The sequence below is a fragment of the Heteronotia binoei genome, chromosome 4, assembly GCF_032191835.1.
Source record: "Heteronotia binoei isolate CCM8104 ecotype False Entrance Well chromosome 4, APGP_CSIRO_Hbin_v1, whole genome shotgun sequence".
NCBI lineage: Eukaryota > Metazoa > Chordata > Lepidosauria > Squamata > Gekkonidae > Heteronotia > Heteronotia binoei.
Genome location: NC_083226.1, coordinates 68,825,915 through 68,843,620, shown reverse-complemented (window position 1 = coordinate 68,843,620; position 17,706 = coordinate 68,825,915). Strand labels below are relative to the sequence as shown.

At 38.6% G+C, this 17,706-nt stretch overlaps 1 protein-coding gene across 2 annotated transcripts in view; it reads right to left on the bottom strand.

Annotated features, from left to right (window-relative positions):
- Window positions 1-17,706, bottom strand: part of VPS13A (vacuolar protein sorting 13 homolog A) — a 313,415-nt gene that overhangs the window by 260,045 nt on the left and 35,664 nt on the right. For both annotated transcript variants that reach the window (XM_060237484.1, XM_060237485.1), the window contains exons 14-15: window positions 12,999-13,061; window positions 12,307-12,436 (exon numbers count right to left, since the gene is read on the bottom strand). In XM_060237484.1, the coding sequence (XP_060093467.1) occupies window positions 12,307-12,436; window positions 12,999-13,061 (193 nt within the window). The remainder of the gene's footprint in view (window positions 1-12,306; window positions 12,437-12,998; window positions 13,062-17,706) is intronic.

Here is a 17,706-nt window from a genome sequence, read left to right as displayed (position 1 = left end):
ACAACTTTGCTCGCTGTTCCATATATATTGCTTTTATCATTCTTATGAAGCGTTCTCCAAGTTCTATCTTTTCCATTAATGCAAACATAAAGTCCCAGTTCAAATTATCAAAGGCTTTCTCTGCATCCGCAAAAAATAATGAGATTTCCTTTTCTGGATGTTTTTCATAGTGTTCTACAATATTTACAACTGTTCTTATATTGTCTCTTATTTGCCTTTTAGGAAGAAATCCTGCTTGATCTTCCTTTATGAAGTTAATCAAATATTAAGTCGATCTGCCAAGATTCTTGTGTATATCTTATAATCATTATTTAACAATGAAATTGGTCTGTAGTTCTGTACATTCGTAACATCTCTATCTTCTTTGAGGATCAACAAAATTACAGCTTCTTTCCAAGTGTTTGGTATTTTTCCTTTTATTCTTATCATATTCATCAATTTTTGCAGTTTTGGTACTAATTCTTCTTTAAAGGTTTTGAAAAATTTAGCCGTATATCTATCTGGCCCAGGTGCCTTTCCCGTTTTCACTGCATTAATTGCTGCTTCAATTTCAATTTTTTCAATTGGATCATTCAAAATTTTCTTCATATATTCAGTAAAGGGTGCTATTTTAATATTTTGCAAATATGCTTCAATCTTTTCTTTTTTATCTTCACACCCTTAAATAAATTAGCATAATACTTAAAAAACTGTCTTTTTATTCCTTCTTGATCTACTATCTCTCTTCCATCAGCCACAATTTTATTAATAATTTTACTTTCTCTCTTTTTCTTCAGTTGCCAGGCTAAATACTTTCCAGGTTTATTCACACCCTCAAAAGATTTCTGTTGCAGTTTTTTCAAATTCCATTCTACTTCTTTATTCAACAAATGTCTCATTTGAGTTTGTAATATAGTAATCTCCCTTATAATTTTCTTTTTTCCCTGGTCTTTTTCTGTTCCCCTTCTTTTTTCTTTATCTCATTTTGAATGTCCAATCTCTGTTTTTCTTTTGCTGTTTTATCCTTATTGTTTAATGTAATCAATATTCCTCTCATTACAGCTTTGTAAGCGTCCCATACCATCTGGAACTCTATATCATCTTTGTCATTTATTTGGAAAAAAGCTTCATTTTCTAAAAATGTTACAAATTCTTTCTCTTGTAGCAAATCTTCATTTATTCTCCATCTTCTTGTTCTTTGCAATTTTGTAGCCCATAATTTGGATTATGATCCACACTTATCTTTGGAAGAATCTCTACTTTTTTAGTTATGAGGCCCAAATCCTTAGGACCCCATAACATGTCAATTCTGGAAGAAGTATTGTGTCTTGCTGAAAAGAAAGTATAGTCTCTTACTTCAGGGTTAAATTTTCTCCAAATATCTTCCAAATTTTCTTGTTTAAGCAATTCAAAAAACGATTTTGGCAATTTTCCTTCCTTGTTATTACTTTTTTGGCCAGATCTATCTATTTTATTCTGTATTGTTCCATTAAAATCTCCCATCATCAAGATCTGGTCATAAGTCACTTCATCCAGCTGTCTGATAATGTCTTTTAAAAAAGCATCTTTTGCACCATTTGGGGCATACAGTCCTAATAACAGCATTTATTCCCCATTAATTATTATCTCTACTGCTATATATCTTCCATCTTTGTCTTTAAATACCAATTTTGGCTCTAATTGTTGATTAATATAAAAAAACCACGCCCCTTTTCTTTTGTTCAACCAATGAAAAAAATTCCAGTCCTAATTGTTTATTCCATAAAAATTTGAAATCCTTTTGTTGTATATGAACTTCCTGTAAAAAAATTATGTTACAATTTTGTTTTTTAATCCAATGAAATGTTGCTTTTCTTTTTTGTGGTGAATTTAATCCATGTACATTCCAAGATAATAATTTGTAATCCATCATGGTGCAAAGTCTTTGTTTTGTTCATAAAAACTAGACAACTCATGTGCATTTGTGATTGTAGTCCTCCTTCCATGTAGCTCAAAACTCAAGCCTTCAGGTATTATCCATCTATATCTTATTTCATTAGCACGCAATTTCTCTGTCAGTTTCTCGTACGTTTTTCTATCATTTATCACTTGTCTTGGCAACTCTTTCATTATTCTGACTTTGCTCCCTCCTACTATCAGAGTCTTTCGGAAATTTTTATTCAAAATTTTCCCTGCCATGTCTTTTGTCATACATTTTATAACTATATCTCTTGGCAAATTTCTGTTCTTGGCATATGATGAGTTAACTCTGTACATATTATCATACATATTTCTAGTCCCTTCAGGATCTTCCTCCAAAAAGTCAGCAATTATTTTCACCATATATTCCTTAAGTCAGTTCCCTCCCCTTCAGGTACTTCTCTCAGACGAACTTGAGTTTCCATCAGTCTGTAGTCATGTATTGTCACCTTCTCTTGCAGCTTTAACAAGGTGGAATCATGTACTTTAACTTTCTCCTCTACATCCTGGACTTTTTTTGTGACCACAACCACGTCATTTTTAAAATCTTCCACTTCCTTTTTAAGATCTCCAATATCTTTTTAAAGATCTTTTTTACAAGCTGTTAGCATCTTATCAACCCCTTTCATTATTCTAGCTTCCATCGCTTCTAGTTGGTCTTGCATTTTTTCCAAAGAGAGAGCTCTTGTACGTGTTGTTTTTGGCACTGAGGTCTCAAAATCAAAATCCAAACAACAGATTCAATAGCTTAGAGCTTGCCCTTTTAAATAAGCCTAATTTTGCCGTTCTACAACCTTCCTGGGCTTAGATATTAATTTTTAAACGTTTTATTTTCTTCAAAATGGCGATTGCAATATCTCTATAGTAGAAAATTCCTAGAGTAGGCCTTCTTGTTCATCTCTCTTATCTTATTACTTCCTGCTTTGCTGGGCAGCAAATCCCGTTCTCAATGGTATCCAAATCTCACAGTCTTTATTAGTCTCACTTCCCTTCTTACTTCCTGCTTTGCTAGGCACCAAGTCTCATCCTCAATGTTATCCAAGTCTCTTGATCTTTGACGTATTTCCTGTGTTGACTGTAGAGAATGCAGAGCCGTGACATTAATGCTTTCATCGATGACCACAGGTATTTCAAACAAGGAGATATGATTAAATGGAACAAATTGAACCTATCTATGCTGGGCAGAATCTCTGCAATTAAGATGAATGTTTTACTGAGAATTATGTTCCTGTTTCAAACAATTCCAGTAGTGAAAGACAATAAACAATTTAATAGACGGCAAAGGAAACTTTCAGAATTTGTATGGGCTGGGAAAAAAACCAAGAATTAAAATGAAAGGAAGACGTGGATTCCAACTGCCTAACTTAAAGCTGTATCATGGCAATTCTGGCAAATGATTCAGCAGGAGATCTCGAAAGTTTTGGGATATAATATTAAGAAGGCACCAGATACTTTCCTGTTGGGATTACAAATGGAAAAATTTCAAAAGCAAGATAGAACAATAGTTTGGTATATGCTGAATGGACAAACTTACAAGAATCTTAAAAGAACAAGATTTAGAGAAATTTAAAAACTGGGGAAAGTTTCAAAAATACATTGGAAAACAATGGAACGTTAAAGGACATTTGGTGATCTTTGACAATGGTTAATTTTTAAAGAAATGATATATGGATTACAGTTTAAAAATATGATTATTGTATTATAACTTTTCCTTTTTTCCCCCAATGATTAAGATGAAATACCATGAAGATGGATTATAATTATAGCCTTTGGGTTTTTTGGAGAAAGATGCTTTAATAGATAGAGCTTATTACCTTATAACAAAGGTAATTAGATTAAATAGTAATACAGGGACATTTGCTAAGGGGGTATGCACTGCTGGGGGTCACAAAAGGGGGGTTGGGTTGGAGAAAATGTTATATATGTGTACTAACATTTAATGACAAATGATGACACGTTATTACAATATATTACATTAAAATAAATTGTTTTAAACCAGTATCAAAGCAAGCTCTCCCTCTCCTCCCGCCACTTCTTCCCCAAGAGAGGAGCTTCAGCCAATGGAAAAAACAGAGCTTTGTTCTGTAGCTCCTGTGCGATTGAGAAATCCTGGCAAAGCAAGCTGCAACACAGAAAGAAGCAAGAAGGAGAAGGAAGCAGACTTGCTGTGGGCCTGATAGGAGCCCTCTGGGGCCCCTGATCCGGTCCACGAGCCACACATTTGACACCCCTGTAGAAGCTAGCACTGAAAAAAGCAGTTAATAATAATAATAATAATAATAATAATAAATTTATTTTTGTATCCCGCCCTCCCCCACCAAAGGCAGGCTCAGGGCGGCTAACACGACACGGTATATACCATGATAGTAAATACAATATTACAACAAACAATTAAGCGATTAAAACAAATAAAATTACATTCATAAGTTAAGTTAAAATTAAATAAACAGTTAAACCATTGTAAATTATACATTTCAGTGCTACAGTTCAACTAGGAAGGCTAGATGTCATTTCCCGGGTTTCATCTTAATGCAAGCTGAAAGAAAGCAGTTTTACAGGCCCTGCGAAACTGGTTTAGGTCTCGCAGGGCTCGCACCTCTTCTGGTAGTTGATTCCACCATTGGGGAGCCATAGTTGAGAAGGCTTGCTCCCTTGTTGATTTCAATCTAGCCTCTCTTGGTCCAGGGACTTTTAAAAGGTTTTGAGAGCTAGATCTCAGTGCTCTCTGAGGGACATATGGGGGGAGGCGGTCCCTGAGGTAGACAGGTCCTCGACCATATAGGGCTTTAAAGGTAATAACCAGCACCTTATAGCGAACTTGGTACACAATCGGCAGCCAGTGTAGGTCCCACAGCCTAGGCTGCACATGTTCCCACCGAGACAGTCCCACTAACAGCCTGGCCGCTGCATTCTGCACTAGCTGCAGTTTCCGCGTTACTTGAAATGCATGCAGCATAAGATTTTCAGAATTTTTAAAATGTACTCAGATCTCCTGTTTTCAGGGCTGAAAGAAGTCAGTGGATAACAAAGTAATAAGGGTGGTTCTGAGGTGGAAGAGTGGTGTCCTTTGTTCATTTTCAGTGTTCTACCACTATAAAACCAAAATTACATTTCTTAAAAATTTATCTGCTTAATATGAAGTATGCTATGCAGAATTTCTTTAGAAAGCTCACTACTGACACACTATTTCAGAAAGACTGGATGAAAAATTGCTGAATTATAGTACTTTTAAAACTTTTAGAGGGAGCTGCAAGGGTCTTTGTTTATAGCCATTTTTGCCAATAAAAGATATCTTAAACCTACACTTTTAGAGGTTTCGTTGATTTAAAAAAATTAATATCCCTGTATGCACTCTCCATTGAAATTTCACTGTGTAACTTTAAAGAGGGGCATTAAAACTCAATGGAAAGCAAAGCGGAGATACATAAGTCTCTTAGAGACAATGAAAGCAAAATTAGGGAATAGCTGAGATCAGTATCCAATAATCACAACTTTACATGTTGTGATTATAATGTCGAGATGATTTGCCTTATCAATATGAAATGTTTCCTTTAAAAGTCTGTGTAATAAATAAGCATTATATGTTATATCACAGAATGGCTTACAGCTTATATGGTACAGAAGATCAGGCAAAAGCCATCACTCACAAGTTTCATGTTTTTGTTACATCTGTGAATTTATAAGAATTTCAGCTCTTCTCATAAACCTAAAATATCTGATCAAACATGATGCATGAGTACCTGCTTGAGCTATCAAATTTATTTAAAAATACTTCTCTAGTTGTTCAGTCATTAACATTGGGGAATTATCACAAAAACATCTGATTGTAAATTCCTTCAGACCTAAACTTGCCTGTTTTACTTGCGTTCCTCTGTAAAATGCTGCACACCCAGATAATTGCTTATATAACCAGTGTGCTTTCTGTAACTGTTCTCACAGTACTGTAATCAGAATTATTTATTTATTTTCTATTTATATCCCACCCTCCCCGCAAGCAGGCTCAGTGCGGCTAATAAACCAAAGATGGCATCATAAAAATGTAACAATCTAACATAAAACAATATCAATAGAAGAAGACGACATTGGATTAATACCCCCCCTATACTCTGAATCTCAGAGTGGCTCACAATCTCCTTTACCTTCCTCCCCCACAATAGACACCCGGTGAGGTGGGTGGGGCTGAGAGAGCTCTCCCATAAGTTGCCCTTTCAAGGACAACTCTACGATAGTTATGGCTGATCCAAGGCCATTCCAGCAGCTGCAAGTGGAGGAGTGGAGAACCAAACCCAGTTCTCCGAGATAAGAGTCCGCACACTTAACCACTACATCAAACTGGCTCTAGATAATATTAAAACCACAATTCGACAGACAATACACCAGCCAAACTGCCAACCTTTCCCCGACATCCCATACCAGGCTGACACACTTTGTTTTTTCAATTTTATAAATTGTCTTTATTGGTCATTTCAAAACATACAATATATATAAAAGGCATAATCGAGGCATCATCAACTGTTATCGTCTCGTTCAAAACTAAACAATAAATCATACTAACCAAAAATAAAACAGCTAAGAAAGATAAACATCTTACATTTTGTTCAATAAGTCAGACACTTTACAAATATATCAGTTTTTTGTAATAATGTTTTCTAGGAAGAATATCTTTTTTGTAAAAGTAAGAAACCAAAGGGAACCACACTGATACCATGTGCTTTTCATATTGTTCATATGTTATATCATAGGAGTTATATGCTATTTTTATTAAAATAAAGGTTTCTCATACCCTTTGGTGCCACATGTCCATTGTTGGTATACTTTTGCCCATCCACCAGGTTGCAATAATAAGTCTCACTGTTGCTATTAAAATGTGGACCAGTTGTACAGTGCTAGATCTCACTTTCGGATCTAACCAATTATGGAGTAGAAATATGTCAGGTTCCAATGGAAGGTCTATTTGGGTGATTAAATTTATTTGCTCTTTAATTTATTGCCAAAATGTGGCAATAAATTTACATTTCCACCAACCATGGAAAAAGTCAGATTGCTCTCCACAGAACTTCTTGCAGAGCGGGTCTACTAAAGGAAATATTTTGCATACTTTTTTGGGAGACCAATACCATCGTAGCAAAGTCTTATGAAATTGAAACTTTAAGTTGAAAACGTTTGATTTATTACAATAAGAACTCCAAATTATTTCCCATTGGTGATCGGGTATAACCTTTTGGCAGTCCACCTCTTTTGATATTGAAATTCTTGTTTGTCAAAAAGATGTTGGAGTAACTTGTACATTTTAGAGAGTATTTTCTTTGAGGTTCTTGATGAAATTTTCATAGTCTGTTAATGGGCATTTAAAAGCTTCCTTCACTTTAGCTGAGTAAAACATGTCTCTAACCTGTAGGTATTGGAACCATTTAATCTCATAGTTGAATTTCTTTTCCATTTGAGTTTTGTCGAGGAGGGTGTTGTTGGTACATAGGTCTATTAGTCTATAATAACCTTTTTGTTCTCCATTTTAGGTATTCATAATTCATATGTCCAGGCGGAAACCAACTCTGATTCAAGAATGAAGAGTATCTTGATATTTCAGGGACTAATTTACTTCATTTATATCTCCAAAAGGTAAGTAAGGGGTGTAAAAAAAGATTATTTTTATAGTCAGCTTTAAATAGTAGGTTGTTATTCCATAGAGCGGCCCCATGGCACAGAGTGGTAAAGCGGCAGTACTGCAGTACTGTGGTCTGAACTCTCTGCTCACGAGCTGAATTCGAGTCCAGCAGAAGCTGGATTCAGGTAATCAGCCCAAGGTTGACTCAGCCTTCCATCCTTCTGAGGTTGGGTTGAGTACCCAGCTTGTTGGGGGGAAAGTGTAAAAGACTGGGGAAGGCAATGGCAAACCACACCGTAAAATGTCTGCCATGAAAACACTATGAAAGCAACGTCACCCCAGAGTCGGAAGTGACTGGTGCTTGTACAGGGGACCTTTCCTTTCCTTTTCCTGTTATTCCACGTCTGAGACATGATATGGTGTTAAATATGTTGCCTCAATCTGGTCCCAGTCTGTTTGTGATTTCCCTATTATATATTTAGTAATTTGTGAAAGTAGGGTTGCATTGTAATAGGTTGTTAAATTGGGGCAATCCATTCCTCCGTGTGATGAAGGTTGAGTTAGGGGGTTTATTCTAATTCTTGATCTTTTCTATGACCACAGAAATTTGTTGAGGCCTGATTGCCACTTATTTAGTGTAAGTTTTGGTAAGTAGATGGGAAAAAAGGAAAAGGTATTTTGGGATTATAATGTTTTTTATTAGATAAAATCTGTCAGACCATGAAAAGTTTTGCATTTATAGCACTATGTATTAAAGTAACCCTAACTGCCTTTTAACCTTTAATACAACAAATAACATTCTGTCATTCCACCCTCCAACTTTTTCATCTTGCCAACCAAAAAACCAATGATGACAAAACCATATTATAAACTTAATTTACCTCCTGTTGACCCACAGCTGGTATACAGACACAGACATGTTTTTAATTTGACTGGAGCTCTCTATCCTGGAATGTTGTTCGACTTCAATGGAGATGAAGAAAATGACAATTTTCTTTTGTTTCCTTTTTGGGGCTTGTTCTGGGTTAATGTTCAGTTTTAAAGCTTTGAGTAGTAGCTGTCCCGACTGCTCATTATGTGCCTGGAAAGTCTTGCCTTGACAGCAAACAGAGTTTTCCTGTTGGGTTCTATTGATATTTTATTTGGGCTTCTTGTAGACGTTTGGTGACTGGCTTCAAGGATTTTCTGATGTTGAGTGCCTCTGCTGGTACATCAGGAAGGACTAGTACATGTGCACCTTTGTAATCCAGAAAGCCTTTTTCTCTTGCCACCTGCATTAATGCATTTCTGATACTTAAGTCCTGCAGAGTTATCAGAACTTTTCTAGGAAAGGGCATGTTTGCTGCTTTGATGGCACCCAGTCTGTATGCCTTGATAATTGCTTTTGGGAAGAATTTATCAACATGGAGTATTGAGGAGAGCCATTGGGACATAAAGTCAGTTATATCTGAGTCTTGTTCTATTCCTTCCTCCAGCCCCCTGAATTTTAAATTATTCTGTCTTACCGTTGATTCCAGTGTAACCATTCTGTCTTTCATAGTCACTATGTCCTCTTGTGTTTGTTTGCAGTCGTCTTTAAGAATCATGCTTAGATTCATGGCTGATTCTGCAGTCTTTGCTGTAAGAGTTAGAGCATCCGATATCTCCTGTAGCTTCTGTGTTGTTGGTTTCAATTTTTTTCTGTTAAAGTCTTTAGCAGTGTGGCTTCCATTTCTATAAAGGAACTTTGGAAGGATGAGTGGACAGACTTTTGTATGGTATCCTGTAGTGTCTTTATTGTGGAGGCTTCCATGGGAGTTTCCTCCGCCGTTTCTGAGCCACCCGATTTTTCAGCCGCCATTTTGTTTTGCTCCGTTTTGTTTCCTGGCTGTTTTACAGGCTGGGTTTTCTGATCTCAATTTTGGGGTGAGAGGGCTCTTTTGCTTTTTGGTAGCCGCGTATTCGTTGACTTCAGCAGCTATCTTTAGGTAGGGAAGCCTTTTGTTGTTGAATTTGCCTTCAGTTCTAGTGCATATCAGGAGGGGGTTTAAGGAGCGACAGCATCATGTGTCCACTATTACTCACGGCTACCTAAGGACCACCATTATGATGTCTTATCTCTCTACCAAGCAGAGATTTCAAAATTTTGCTGTCTTTGTTTTGCATCTAATTTACATCTCAGCCAAGGCTGTCATTCTCACAGGGTGAGGATCTCTCCCTGGCAGCAGCTCTTCTTCAGCTCTGCCTCCTAGGAAAAGAACCCAGGCTGACACACTCAACGCTGGTCGTCTCTGGGGATGGAAGCGCCCAGAAGGAGCAAGCCTGCCATATGAACAACGCCATCCCTCCCCCCTGCTTGTCTGTGATTGATGAAGGACTGAAAACCTGGGGGAAGCAACCTGGGAGAGAGCTACTGTCTCCCTATCTCGCAACCAAGTTTCAGTCAAACAAGCCAGATCCATCTCCTACTCTAGCAGGAAGTCCCTTAGAACTGTGGTCTTATTGATGGATCTGGCATTGCATAACACTAAGGACGGAAGCGAGTCTTTCCCATCTAGGCCCCTCTACCTACCATCTTTGGGATGGGATGCAGGCTGGAAGAAGAACAAGCATTCCTATGTCTCGGTCTCCTTTCCTTGTAGTTATGCCTGTTTCCACTGCTGTACTTTCCCCTCCCCAGGAGTACTGGAATCCCCTGGCCTAATCTTGTCATGGAGCTGGTCTTCGCACAGCCACAGACCAGTAGCAAGATATAACACCCCTATATTAACCCTAACACCTGATCCCAAAACTACGCCCACTATTAATTAACTAGTCTTTTAATCTAATCTAACAGTACTCTGTCTAGAATTGAACCCTATCACTAAATATACTAAAATTAACCCCTATAGTTACCAATTAGTACTATATATACCCAACCCCAATTTGCAATCCTCAAATTAATTAGCAATTAATTAAATCCAATATTTCAGCAGCTATTACAAGGTCTCAATTCTAATTAAACAACATACATCAATTTAGATTAGTAATAAATCCCATTCCAATTCTACTAACTATAATAAAATTTCATACATTTATTCAAATTAACACCACAATTAATTTTCAATATTAAGTTAGCAGCATTCAATAATTTCCAATTTTAATTTAGCAGCATCAATAATGGGCAGGTAGAAGGCATCTAATAAAGTGCATCATGATGGAAAAGTGCGATATACACCAATAAAGTGCACTACAATGTAAAGTGCAGTATGTGCCTGGTTAAAGTGCAGTGTGCAATGAAGTTGGGGAAAACTCCCACAAGATGTTTACTAGAATTAACAGACACAGTGTAATGTTCATCGGCTCAGATGTTGTAGGCAATCTAGATGTTTAATTTGCCTCAGTTTATACACCGTGGCTCCTTCTTATTAGGGCTTTGTCCCCCAAGCAGATTTGGTTGGGCCAGGGAGACCAGAGACTTTCCTCAGATCCTCCAACTGTGTTGTTGAGACCACCTCTCACTAAGGGCAGGGCAAACTGCCAAGTAGACAGTGAAGCAGCAAAAGTATCTTCAAAGTGGTGCTTGCAGTGTCAGGGGCTAGATAAGAAATGGCCCCAGCCATAATATTTGTGGCCCAAGATGCAGCCAAAGGTGGGGTAAAGGCTGACAGAATATCATGGATTATTCCAAAGGAAAATTATTGTGGATTAATACCTAAAAACTCCCATGTTATCATGAAGGCTGAATTAGAACCTTCAAGTTCCTTCCAGTCCTCAGGTTGTATTAAAAATGGTTGTGCACATGATGCAGACTAAACTTTTAGTGGTTAGAGGTATGTAAATTGTTATGTTAATTCACGTAATTACTAAGTCATCAAAAAGAGAAAAAACAGCTTTTTCAGGGAATTTACTTTCTTTGGGAAAAGTTACTATTCATCACTAAAGTACATGCTTTCAATATGCAAGGTTCCAGAGTCTACCTGAATCACCTCAGGTGGCAGTTCTGAGACTTTACAGAGATTATCACTCAAGTTAGATAGTGTATTGGCTGGACCAAAGGTGTGACTTGTTTAAAAGCTGCTTCATGTGTCCCTAACTTCCTAGTTCTGATCATCTCACTTCAGTATGGCAACACTAACCTGCACTCAATGAACTTCTTGAGAAAATATTTTTCTGGCTGCTCATATACTTATTTTCAATATGTATATAAAGTTTTCCCCACTTACACAGCAACTATATTGAAAAAACTACTTCTGAATGAGCAGCTTTGTAAAATAAAAAGTACAATATAAAGCATGCTCAATTCTGACTGTTATTTAAAAAAAATAAATTGAACAAAACATCCTACTGGTTTTCTGTACCTATTAAAATGGTCTATTTTGTATATGCTTGGTTCAGTTGGTGTAGTGGTTAAGTGTGCAGACACTTATCTGGGAGAACCGAGTTTGATTCCCCACTCCTCCACTTGCACCTGCTGGAATGGCCTTGGGCCAGCCATAGCTCTGGCAGAGGTTGTCCTTGAAAGGGCAGCTGCTGTGAGAGCCCTCTCAGCCCTACCCACCTCACAGGGTGTCTGTTGTGGGGGAGGAAGATAAAGGAGATTGTGAGCTGCTCTGAGATTCCGAGTGGAGGGAGGGATATAAATCCAATACCTTCGCTGTGTTGCAAAAGGAACAGAAGAATTCCTCGAATGTGGTCAGTTACAACTAAGAGAAAATGAATTAAAATGCCCATTATAACATATACTTTTTTTCTAGAAAACCTATAGTTCTGAAGTAATGCAATGCCAAAAGGCATATTTGCACCTTTTGATTCTTGTACTTTTTCTTTGCCACTGCCTCCAGACCATCCCCACATCCAACTAAACCAGCCTTTAGACTCTTCGTCATCTTGTTTCATTCCTGGCCTGAATATTCTTAATCCAGCCTTAGCCACCTGTAATAAAAATAACAGGACAAAATTATTATTAGTAGTAGTAGTAGTGGTGGTGGTAGTAGTAGTAGTAGTAACAGGAACAGATGCAAAGAGAAATTGGGTAAGGCTTGAAAAGTCCAGCAGAAGGTGGGACTTCTGGAGGATCCAGATAGCAAACTCTTGTCTAAGGAATCTGTGCTGAAAAGTAGAAGAATGGCCAGCAGTGAAATAGAACTGCTACTTTAGCAACACTACATAATGTCAACCATTTTTTAAAAGAACTGCAAAAAATGAGTAAAATTAAATAACTATTAACTTGACAAGGTTACAGACTATACAATTAGATACCTGAAAGGAGATGCCAAGATTGATAAATTTTATACATTGCAGTATTTGAAATAAATACACAGAAATTATTACACTGAAGGCTGATTTTTGTCATCATTTTGGGTAAGGATTTTGTTTGCCTCTATACCCAAGCTAGGGCAGAATAAAAGCTTTAACATTAAAGAGCTAAAACAACTCATGAGCTCCAAAAAAAAAAAATTCAGAACAAACAGCTGCTCTGTATTAAAACGTTTACCTGAACTTCTGCCTGTTGTCTTGCCAAGGTAATATTGAATATATCCAAGGTCTTCTCCATTCCCTATAAATAAGAGGAAGTAACATACTACATGTCATATAATTCAATTAAAGCTTTTTCGCTTGTGACTTGTTATTATTTATCTTACAAAAGGAAAGTGAGATTAAGATCTAAAACTTCATAATAGGAAGGGAACAAAGAAAGTGACCAAATGCATTTACACATGCTCACACTTCACTGTAGCTTGGAATTAAGGCTGGGCATATACAGTGGTATGCAGAAAAGGGAACGACTTTTAGGAAAAGATAAATGGCATAACAAAGGTATTTTGAGAGGTAGTTTCATGTCTAACAGGCTACAAGGGGAGAATGGGTAGAATTGTTAAAGACAACAGAACCCCTATGGCAGTTGAGGATATTAGAATAAGACTTTGGGATAAGGATACAAGAGTCAGCATAGCAGATAGTGGCACCCTTAGGACCAAACAAGTTTTAATCAAGATATAAGCTTTTGTGTGCATGCACACTTCTTCAAAAGTGTATCTGAAAAAGTGCGCATACATACAAATGCGTATACCTTGTATAACACTTCATTAGTCTTAAATATGCCACTGGACTCAAACTTTGTTCTGCTACTTGAGACAAAAACTTGAGACAAAAACAGAAGCATACATATATAATTTAAATACAGGTCTCACTATCCACTATGCTTCAGGTGGGTAGCTGTGTTTGTTTGTATATATATATGTATGTGTGTGTGTTTGTTTGCATATGTTTTTAATATATATAAAACCAAGCTCCCTCATTGGTTGGGATTGTACTGCATCAACCTTTGGCCTGTCAAACCATAAATCAATAGTAACTGCATGTCATTGGTTGAGTCTGCTTTTCTCTCCCATCTGAGTGACTGTTGCTAGCCAGCCAAGTTGATTCTGTCAGTAAAAGGCAACCAACCTTGGTTCTGGCAGTTGCTGGCTCTGCATACTCTCCTCCCACTGGCTGACCCGCCTGAAACACTGCTTTGCAGAGGAGAGAAAGAACCCCTTCCTTTGATTGGCTAAGGGAGGGAGGAAGAAGTTAAGAGCCAGAGAAATGCCTTCCCTTAATTGGCTGAGAGCCCCTCCCTCTCCTCCTCTGGAAGAGAAAGAGCCAGAGATGGAGGGGGGAATGGTGTCCCCTGACAGCAAACCAGATACAGAAAGGGAGGGAGGGAAAGCAAGACAGAAAGATTGAAGTCCTGTGCTTAAGAAAAACAACACTATCAGAGAGAGACTGTTGGTCTGAAAGGTATCACTATTGGGGGCAATCCTGACTATGGCTGCCAGTTCCAGGTTGGTGGGAAATCCCTGGAGATTCTGTGGTGGAGTTTAAGAGGGCATAGGAGTTAGGGCTTCAGAACAGGGTCTGCCAGACCCAGGATCTTGCTGTGGAAGCTGGGTGATTTTGGACCAGTCACAGACTATCAGCCTAACCTACCACACAGGGTTGTTGCGTAGATCACAGGGGAAAGAGAAGAATGATTTAAGTGTTTTGGTCCCCCCACACGCACACTGTGGAGAAAGACTGTCCTTTTCCTATATATAGGCTGCAGGAAGGGGGAGGCAATGGATAGCTGAAGTTAGTGGGGCTGATAAAAGGAAAGAGATAGAGTTGCCAATTACAGGAACTTCCTGGAGATTTAAGGGGTGAAGCCTGGAGATGGCAGGGTTTGAGGAGGGGCGGGACTTCAGATAGGCACAATGCCATACACTCCAGCCTACAAACCAGCCATTGCCTGATGGGGAAGCACTGTTGCCAATCTCCAGGTAAGGGCTGGAGATAACTCAGAATTACAACTGCTCTCCAGGTGGTAGAGATCAACTCTTGAGGTAGGGGGGAGTGAATGCCTTCACTTGGGTGGGTGGAAAGATAGCAAGGATAGCAAGGATAGCAAGGGGTGAGTCCATTGTATTTTTCTTCACAACAGGCCTTATTCCTAGTCAGCCATAAAGCTCACAAAGGTTTGGAATGTATTATCATTATTAGCACCAAACTGTTTTTAAAATGTTTTAATTGTTTTATTGTAAGATTTTAATTAGTTAATGTTTAACCTGTAAATGTAAATGCTTTTACTGTTGTGAGCCGTCCTGAGCCTGTTTCAGTGGGGAGGGTAGGATATAAATCCAATAAAATAAAAAATAAAATAATAAAATAAAATAAAATAAAATATATAAAGCTCCAAAGCATCATCTCAACTTAACTCACAAGGCTATGGCGAGAATGGAGGTCAGGAGAGCCATAATGGAGGAAGAATAGGAGCAAATGGTGTGACATTAGGAATGACACTAGTAAACGAACAGAAACATAGAGTAATAACAGATGGGTGGTTTAAGCTGTCCCGGAAATGCGAGGCAGGCAGACCAAAAAAGCACATCTACACATGCATATCTGCCTCCCATCCCCGTCCCGACCGCAGACCGCCTGGGGCTGGTTCAAAGCTGCCTTAGAAAGGCACCACTTACAACTTATAAAGTGGTGCCTAAATTCTGAGGTGGCTTTGAGACAGTTCCGGGCTATCTGGCTAGCCAGGAAGCGGCTGGGGAGCAGCTGGGAGGTGCACAAATGCTCTGGAGGCTCCTCCGGGGTGCATGCAGCCCATCCCTGTTTCGGGAGCAGGCCATGTGCTGTCTGGAGGCTTCCGGTCCACTCCTTTTCTAGCCGGCTCTCACCTGAGCTGGCTGTCTGCAATCACCCATGGGGCAGAGAAAGAGAGCAGAGAACTATACAAATAAGGACAAAGAACTGGCTTTGGATGTTGACAAAATATTCTAGAAAACAGAAAGATAGATTTTCCCAGTGATATATTTACCTTCCTAAACATAATGTGCAAAGGAAAAATAGGTTATGACAAACAATTTAGCCTATTTCCTTCAGAATTAACAACAAATAATGCAACATCTGCCCTAAAAAGAGGTTTAAAAATGTAACTGTTCTCCAGTACATGCTGACTGAATGAGGGCAAACTAAATTTTAAGCCTGTGGACACAGGGTGGTAGCCACAACCACAAAATGGCTACTGCAGGAGGTGGAGCTATCCACAAAGTGGCTGCTACAGAAGGGAGAAAAACAGAACGCCCAAGTACAGGGGAGAAGTCAGGTAATGTAAAAGATAGACACGGAAAAATGAGTGGGAGAAAGATCAAACCAACATTATTTTGATCTGCACAGCCAATCAGATCTCCAGTGGACTATCAGAAACCTTGCTGCTCAAGATCCCCATCTGGCCCTGCCCATTTTCTAAAAATACCTGATGAGCACCACACTGGGACCCCTACATATAGCCTGTAGATGAAGGAGTTCCAGCTTCCAACATCTGACCCTTTTTTATCATGGCCTCTTGGTTATGGAGTATTGTGCATTTTTTAGGAAACCCTACAATTGGTATGATGCAACCCTCAAAGATGAAAGCTGTTGTGTGGATCTTTATTCTCTAGGTCTTTCTTCTACTGGAATCAGTGGAGAAGGAAGGAGGCCGAAGACAACTGTATTTCTTTAGAGAACATTGGCACTATAAGGCTTAGGAGTTCCTTCAAGTCTTGCTCCCATTAGACTTGTGATACAATGGAGGCAACACTCCTTTTTCACAATGTGTGCTTAAAATGTGGAATTCACTGTCAGAGGATGTAGTGATGACCACAGGCACAGACACTTCCACAAGGGGATTAGAAAGATTCATGAAGTATATATTATCAATGACCACTAGCCATGGTGACCAAAGGCAACCTTCACATTCAGGAGGCACTATCAGGCTTCAGTCTCTATTCTCTGTTGCTGGCCTTTCAGACTAAACTGCTGGTCACTTGTGAGACAGGAGCACTGGGCTGATCAAGCAAGGCTTTTCTTATATTACAATTACCACAATGTGAAAGGTGTGTTCTAAATGTTTCCTGGTAAGGACGAAAACAGGACTTTAGTATTGTTGAAGGAAGAAAAGGTGTTTGCCTTCAGCAATGTAATAGATGACTGAGGAACTTCTTAAATGTTTTAGCGAAGGTAGTCTCTCTCCATCATAAGACAGATCTATAAAGTAAGAGTTTCAATTTGATGCTCCAGGGTCTGTGCCAGAGCTGTCCTTTCTGTGATCCTCATGGATATGATAGAAAACATGCTGGAACTGAAACTGGCATGTTGCTAGTGACATTTTGCATCAGTTTCTTAACTCCCAACTTCTGCTTATTCAGGATTAAAATGGCTCTACAAAATTAAAAGTTTGCCATCAAGGCCTTTAAGATAGAAATAAGAATCTCAAATTATCTTTTAAGCATGCTGTTTAACTTGGGCCTCTCTTTTGCATGGCTGCAGGAGGATATTCAAGGTGGGGATTTGAGGGTGGGATTGCTGCAAAAATGTTGGTTGTCACTACTCCACAGTCCATGCCACTTCATAGCTTGGATCACTTGATCTGATGCAGGTTTCAATCTTGACACTTTTCCCACCACCACCTACACAGTTTCACCTGCCGCAAGAAAGACTGCTATCTGGCAGGGAGGTGGGGCTCTGTAATCCTACTTACAAACAGAGCACCAGAGATTATTTTAGTGGTGTTCAGTGGTTCTCATAACTGGTTCAGTAGTTCTCATAACAAACAACCTGAGCCTGTCAGGGGAGGGCAGGATATAAGTCTCATAAATAAATAAATAAAATAATTGGATCCCAAGATACAATGATGG